Source organism: Colobus angolensis, unplaced genomic scaffold (assembly GCF_000951035.1).
Source record: "Colobus angolensis palliatus isolate OR3802 unplaced genomic scaffold, Cang.pa_1.0 Scaffold2, whole genome shotgun sequence".
In the NCBI taxonomy this organism is placed as follows: Eukaryota; Metazoa; Chordata; class Mammalia; order Primates; family Cercopithecidae; genus Colobus; species Colobus angolensis.
In genome coordinates this window covers 7,577,826-7,586,154 of record NW_012115154.1, presented here as the reverse complement: position 1 = coordinate 7,586,154, position 8,329 = coordinate 7,577,826, and the positions used below count along the sequence as shown (strand labels likewise).

The following is an 8,329-nucleotide window of genomic DNA, read 5'->3' as shown; positions in this document are numbered from 1 at the left end:
TAAATAAATAAAATTCCCCCCAAACACCTGTACGCGTGTCCCTCACTATCTGTGCGAGATTGGTTCCAGGATATCCAGTGGATACCAAAATCCATGAATGTGCATTTTTTAATATAAAATGGTGTAATATTTGCATATAATCTCCCATTACACAACCTCTCATATACTTTATATTGTCTCCAGATTACTTATAATACCTAACACAACGTAAATGCTATGTAAACAGTTATACTGTAATGTTTGGGGAATAACAACAAGAACAAAATGGCTGTACATGTTCAGTACAGATGCAACAATCCCTTCCTTCTGCTAAATATTTACAATCCCCAGTTGGTTCCTTCTACAGATTCAACGACAGATACGGGGGGCCAACTATACATACATATATATATATAAGTAGATACAAAAATAAATATGAATGTAAAAACTCAGTATATTACTAAAGATATGTATGTCCTTATATACACTACTAATTAGTTGCTTACATTTGCTTGATATTTCCTTAATCATTACTACTTTGTTGGGAAGAATATGCTTAATTTTCAAAAGAATATATGAATCATATGACTTTTACACATTTTCTTAAAATACAGTCTCACCTCATATTTTTAAAAGAGTTGTCAAGAAAGTACATGATCTTACTTGAGTCTTACCCTTCATATAACCACAGAGGATAAACTAAGAGTTTTTCTTATTAAGAGATATTAATCCACATGTTTTACAGCAAAAGATAACAACAAACCATTAAAAGCAAAATCACATACGTCAAGTTCAAAGAAAAAATCTTGTTCTTTGGATGCAATTTCATAATCTGCTCTTAAAGCCAGGTCATGGACTTTCAGACATTCTCCAAGATCCATTCTCTGGAAGGGAAAAAAGACAATATTAAAACAAAAAACATGTTTTTTTAAAAAATGCATCAACAACCACAGTTCTTTTCAGAATACATATTAAGTCATACACATGCTTTTTTATGTAGGGGCTTCCAGATTACAAAATTTCATAGACAAATATAAAACGTGGTGTCAGAAGAAAAAAATGGCACCAATTCTGTCTACCAACAGATGGGAACAGGGATCACTTGTACTTCACAATAAATGGATATGGAAAAGCTTTTCAGAATCTGAGAAAAGCTTCTAGTTTCTATATCACAACATAGTTCATTTAGCTCCACAACACAAAAAAGATAAAGTTAATTTTAAACCAAACTAAAATAATATATAAATTGAATCGTTGCGATGTCAATGTGCTTTGAAGAACATCCTATTTTTTTTTTTTTTTGAGACGGAGTCTTGCTCTGCCGCCCAGGCTGGAGTGCAGTGGCCAGATCTCAGCTCACTGCAAGCTCCACCTCCTGGGTTTATGCCATTCTCCTGCCTCAGCCTCCGGAGTAGCTGGGACTACAGGCGCCCGCCACCTCGCCCGGCTAGTTTTTTGTATTTTTTAGTAGAGACGGGGTTTCACCGTGTTAGCCAGGATGGTCTCGATCTCCTGACCTCGTGATCCGCCCGTCTCGGCCTCCCAAAGTGCTGGGATTACAGGCTTGAGCCACCGCGCCCGGCCTACATCCTATTTTTCAAATAAAGATGGAGTCCTCAAAAAACAGACTGGTGGCTGGGCATGGTGGCTCATGCCTGTAATCCCAGCACTTTGGAACGGCAAGGCAGGAGGATCACTTGAGCCCAGGAGTTTGAGACCAGCCTGGGCAACACACCAAGACCTGTCTCAATTTTTAAAAATAAAAAATGAATTTAAAAAAACCCAAAATAAAACAGACTGGGGACAAGACTAATAACTAGTAAAGAGATGATTTACTAATAATACCCAATATAAGTGCACAGAGAACAAGCATTTAACTCCACTTACAATAAACATGTATCAGGGAAATACTCTTACTGAACCTAGGGTCCTTCTACTTGGAAACTCCAATTTGGTGTTATTTACCAAACCAGAGGCTTTTCTCGTATCTGAGACAAAATATCTAAAAATCTATCCATTTGTACATGTATCTAGGCAACTGGTAAGATCTTTCACGAAACTTTTTTGGGGGAAAATATGAGGAGAAAAAATTGGCAAGATGCAAGGATCATTACAGTTATGATTAATCGGTGATCAAAGCAAGACAGAGATTTTCCAACTGGAAGTGTGACCACCCTTGGAATACCTCAAAATCTCTGGAGGGTTGGTAAAAAGGGAGTACAAGTCATTCTCCTTCCTTTGCCTATTAAGGTTCCACTTGTGGCAAGCACTATCTTAGGTGCTAGGGATATAGAGTTAAGTGACAGAGACAGTCTGACTTCATGGAGCTTACATTCTATCTGAAGGGAAACAAATAACAAGAATCATGTCTATGAACAAAGTTAGATGATGTAATAAAATAGCAATGCTCCCCATTATTATGGGGGGCTACTTGGGATGAGCTAGTCAGAGAAGACCTTTCTGAAGAGGATACAATTAAACTGGATCTCAAGAAGGAGAAGCAAATGCATCTTAGGAAAAGGCAAAAAGTAATGTTCCAGGTTGTACAGAAGATTTAGAAGGCAGATCTTTAAAGTGTTTACTTATTTATATGCCACTATTAATCACAGGGAAGTTCATGGTAACAGGGAACAGGAATAGAGTATGGCACACAGGTCTGAGTCTTAGCTTTGTATACAGTATCTAAAAATGAGTCTGCCTATTTAACTTGTCAACAATCTAAATATGTATAAAACAAAAGTATGATAATTAATTTTGTAAAATATCCCAACTAAAAAGCATAGCTAATTCACGAGATCAAGATTCAAAAGTATTAACAGACCAGATAAAATTTAAAAGAAATATGAAATCCTATAGTTACATATCCAAGACAATAAATGTACAAATAAGTAGGTATGAGCAGAGAATCAGACAATTTAAAAATTTAAGTAGTCAAGAGTAACGGTTACAGTATGGCACAACTGAGAAAAACCTATATTGTCTAAAACTAACTCCAAGAGGACACAGTATAAACAAAGTAGGAATTCTCTACTGAAGGCTGGTTTTAAAAGCAAACCACTGCTCTCCAAAACACACATTCTATGTACTAACACATTTCAAAAGGAATATGAGAAAATTAGACATAAGTATCTCAAAACCAGGCTATACAAAAAAGCCAGGGAACAGAAATAAACAGAGAAGACAAAAATAAGATTGAACCAACTTCAATCAACTGAGGAATTTTTCATAAAGCAGCAGAAATAGGTTTGTTTTATTATGGGGCCAAAGGGACTTCAGTGAGTCAGACTTTTAACTCTCTGAATACTTGTTCTTCTTTTTTTGAGACAGAGTCTCACTTTGTCACCTAGGCTGGAGTGCAGTGGCATGATTATGGCTCACTGCAGCCTCCACCTCCCAGCTCAAGCGATCCTCCCACCTAAGCACCCTTCCCGGACAAGTACCTGGGACTACAGTCCCCCGCCACCATTTCCAGCTAATTTTTTTTTTTTTTTAAAGTAGAGACAAAGGGTGCTATCTTGTCCAGGCTGGTCTCAAACTCCTGAGCTTGACTGATCCTCCCACTTCAGCCCCCCAATGCTGGACTACAGGCATGAGCAACTGCACCTGGTCAAGAAAATATTTTCAGTAATCGAAGTTTTCCAAAGGTAGAACAAACATCCTCAGAGTTAGTGAGTTCCCAGATAAGTGAGGTGTTTAAACACTGTTTTGACAACTCTTTTACTAGGATATTAAGGAAAGAATTCAACCATCAGGTAGTTTTTTTCTTCCTTCGGACTCTTAGATGTTGTGACTATTAAAACAACAACAACAACAACAACAACAAAAAACCAACGTTTCTGGCCACAGTGGCTAATGCCCATAATTCCAGCACTTTGAGGGGGCCAAGGTGGGAGGATCGCTTGAGCCCAGGAGTTCCAGACCAGCCTGGGTAACATAAGACGACCCCATCTCTACAAAAAGTAAAAAAGAAAAAAAAAATTATCCAGGCATGGTGGCCCATGCTTATAGTCTCTGCTCCTCAGGAGACAGAGGCAGGGGGATCACTTGAGCTCTGCAGGTCAAAACTGCAGTTAAGCTGTGATCATGCCACGGCATTCCAGCCTGGGTGACAGAGCTAGACCCTGTCTCAAAAGTGAAAACAAACAGAAAATGTTTTTCTGTAAAACTCTATTACCTTCGGTTCTTAATTACATAATGGAATGAATGGGAATGTATAAATTCTGCCCCCAAAGTTATCCTTTGGGAAATAATGAGGACTCATCACTGTTATAAAAGTCCTCATCATACTTAGTGGTATTACAGTACTGTACTGTTACTGAGTATGCTGAGATTTTTCCAGGCTCCAATCCTTACCTCCAATTCATTAGTCTGGTTTAACAAGCTAAGGAGTTTTTCAGTGACAATAAACAAAAAGTAAAGCTTTCTATGGATGTGCAGAAATTCAAATTTAAAAGGTGCTCATTAAACAACAATTATTAAGAAAACGCAGAAAAACTTAAATATTCCTAAGAAAGAATTCCAGAAAACATGATAGGAATGAAAGAAGCTAACGACAGAAGGAGGCTGTCATTGTCTTTGATATGCCAGGCAGTAGGTTTCTGAAATTAACAATTTCTAAACATCAATCATGACAACAACTTCCTTACTATTTTATTTCCACAGCTATAGCTGTTCACACACTACGTTTTATTTCATAAAATGCAAGATGTCACAGTTGGAAAAGCTTTTTGATCCACTGTGGTTCTTAACCTAGACCTGGGGAACTTTTACATAATATTGATGGAAGCTTTTTTTAAAAAAGTCCCAATTTCTACCTCCCAAAGACTGACTGAATTGTAAAAGCCTCCCAGGTACTTTTAATGTGCAGTGTTGAGAACCACTCACTGATCTACTTTTATTCCCATTCTTTGCACAGAAAGAATGACTTGCTCAGGGTGCTTGCTTATCAGAAAATCTCGTTAGACTGATTCCTAATCTAATATTGCTTCCACTTTACCATGCTAGTTCCGGTTATTTTAGTACTAACTTACTTTCCAATATTTTTCAGTAAGTCATTCCCCACAACATCTAAAAAAGCTTACGGCAGAGATTCAAAGCAGCTGTCTACTTCCTTTCTTCTGTATCTCCTTTATCTTACTTTCGTCAGTTCCCTGATCAACTACATTTCCAATCGTATTCAACAAAAACTTAAAAGTAACACATAAATTTTGCCTGTTTTTAACCTAAACAATCTGTCTCTATTGCAAGAATTCTAGGCTCCCTGCCTCCACATCTTTAAAGTTACATCACACAACCAACCAAAGGAAGAAAAGCAACTATGTAGACCAAGAACAAAATGAACACAAGAAAAGATACAACTTTACCACTATAGCAGAGGTGGACTTCTCCCTGAGAGTAGCCTTTTGGCGAAGGCATGCCATGGGGAAGATTTACGAGAGCGGTAAGATTAACTCACTAAAATGTGACTTCCATAGAGCAAGAATTCTTCTGTTTTATCTACTATGTGCCTATGCTGAATAAATCAAACTGAAAAAAGGGCAAAGAAGAACATTTGGCACAGGGGGGCTTATTAACAAGCCAGAGTGTTCAAGATGAATTCCAGATGATCTGAGCTCCTGGAGGGGAGGTTCTCCTTAGCCTCTCCTTGGATTATCTCCTTTGCTTGGACTCCTTACTTCTTAAGTGTTTGGAGCTACTCTTCTTTTTTCCTCCAAGAGGCAGGGCTTGTCACTTTCTGAACTATGAGTCCTTGAGAGTTTATAGTCTAGCCTGCCTCACCACAAGCCCTAGGACCAAGGGCCTAATTATAATAAAGAAGGCTTTTTTGTATGTGGAATATCCTCAGTCGTTATCTCTTCAGGGACCTAGTGGGACAGTAGGTATAGCCAAGGCAGATTTTCAGAATACGAGGCATCTATGTTCCTCTGTCCATACCATGACTACTAAGCATCTGCTCTGGCACTGTGCTATGCACATGAGGAGTATTTAAAATTTAAAACAAGGTCAGATGCAGTGGTTCACTCCTGAAACCCCAGCACTTTGGGAGGCCAAGGCAGGCAGATCACTTGAGGTCAGAAGTTCGAGAACAACCTGGGCAACATGGTGAAACCCCATCTCTACTAAAGACACAAAAAAATAGCTCGATGCGGTGGCAGGCACCTGTAATTCCATCTACTCAGGAGGATGAGGCACAAGAATCACTTGAACCCAGGAGCAGTGAGCCGAGATTGTGCCACTGCACTCCAGCCCGGGAAACAGAGTAAGACTCTGTCACAAAATATATATGTGTGTGTGTGTGTGTGTGTGTGTGTGTGTGTGTATATGTATTATTTATTTTTACTTTTTCAGAGACAGGGCCTCACTCTGTCCCCCGGTCTGGAGTACAGTGGCATGATCTCAGCTCACTGCAACTGTGCCTCCCAGGGTCAAGCAATCCTTCCGCTTCAGCCACCTGACACCTAGGTAGCTGGGACCAATAGGCACACATCACCATACCTGGCTAATTTTTTGGAGATGGAGTCTCACTCTGTCGCCCAAGCTGGAGTGCAGTGGCGTGATCTCAGCTCACTGCAACCTCTGCCTCCCAGGTTCAAGCAGTTCTCCTGCCTCAGCCTTCCCAGTAGCTGGGATTACAGGCATGTACCACCACACTCAGCTAATTTTTGTATTTTTAGTAGAGATGGTGTTTCACCATGCTGACCAGGCTGGTCAAACTCTTGACCTCAGGTGATTCAACCACCTCGGCCTCCCAAAGTTAGGATTACAGGCCTGAGCCACCACACCTGGTCTTAAAACTATTTTTTAATTTAACAAGCAGCTGTTGGGAGCAGTTGCTCACGCCTGTAATTCCAGCACTTTGGGAGGCCGAGGCGGGCAGATCACTTGAGATTAGGAGTTCGAGAACAGCCTGACCCAACATGGAGAAACCTCATCTCTACTAAAATAATACAAAATTAGCCAGGCATGGTGGTGCATGCCTGTAATCCCAACCAACTACTCAGGAGGCTGAGGCAGGAGAATCGCTTGAACCCAGGAGGCAGAGGCTGCAGTGAACCAAGATCACTCCAGCCTGGGCAACCAGAGCGAAACTCCATCTCAAAAAAAGAAAAACAAAAAACAAAAAAAACAGGTAGCTTACTTCATAATTAAATTCTTTCCACAAGTTTATTCTTGGTTTTTAATTTTTACATCTAAATGCTTAGATTGTAGGTTTTTTTTTTTTAATGCTTATTTGTAATTAAGTTCAGCTCTGCATTTTGTCTTCTCCATTCTGAATCCATTACTCCATGAAATGTTGACCAAGTAACTATAGCTGATCCTGGTAACTTATAGCCCCACAGCGTTTTATACTGTTTTACCAACAAAGGTAACAAAGCTAAATCGTCAAGAATTTTTAACTTTTCTTTTGAAATTCCAAAAGTGAATGTTGTTTCCCCAAATAAACTCTAAGCTTCATAAGAAAAACCGTCTGTTTCTCTTACTTATCCCTCCAAGGAGACCAAGTTTTGCACAAACCATGACTATTGAATAAACCTGATAATTTGACTAAGGAATTCTATTTCTAAGGAATTAATAGTGAAATAATTATAAAAAGATAAATGGAGAATAAAGTTTAACAATGTTTTTTAGAAAACAAGAAACATTTTAGGAGCCTCTCAACAGAGGTTTGGTTGATTCAGCTATGGAACAGCTATACAGTGTCTATTTAGTCTTTAAAAATGATGTTCTTGATATACCAAGTGGAGAAAAGAGAAGCTGGCAAAGAAAGACGTAATAAAATATGTATTTTGGAATTTACAAATCTGTATTACTATGAGGGTTGTTTGAACTTTCTGGTAGCGGGTGAATTATAAGCAATGAGCATGTATTATTATTACAATTAGAACAATCAATGAAGCCAGGCCAGGCATGGTGGCTCACACCTGTAGTCCCAGCACTATGGAAGCCTGAGGCAGGCAGATCACTAGAGGTCAGGAGTTCGAGACCAGCCTGGCAAACATGGTGAAACCCCATCTCTACCAAAAATATAAAAATTAGCTGGGCATGGTGACATGCCTGCAATCCCAAGTACTCGGGAGGCTGAGGCAGAAGAATCACTTGAACATGGGAGGCAGAGGTTGCAGAGAGCCAAGATCATGTCACTGCCCTCTAGACTGGGTAACAGACTGAGACCAGACCCTGTCCCCTCCTTCAAAAAAAAGAAGCCAATTTAATGTTAGAGAAAAAAAAATTGAGAGGCATGTGAAAACTATACATTAAAATTAACGAGGCCGGGCGCGGTGGCTCAAGCCTGTAATCCCAGCACTTTGGGAGGCCGAGACGGGCAGATCACGAGGTCAGGAGATCGAGA

General features: G+C 39.5%; 1 protein-coding gene across 1 annotated transcript in view; it reads right to left on the bottom strand.

Moving 5' to 3' along the window:
• Positions 1–8,329, bottom strand: part of LOC105511400 (putative RNA-binding protein Luc7-like 2) — an 85,026-nt gene that overhangs the window by 37,619 nt on the left and 39,078 nt on the right. Inside the window, exon 3 of the mRNA XM_011941561.1 lies at positions 765–863. Within this exon, the coding sequence (XP_011796951.1) occupies positions 765–863 (99 nt within the window). The remainder of the gene's footprint in view (positions 1–764; positions 864–8,329) is intronic.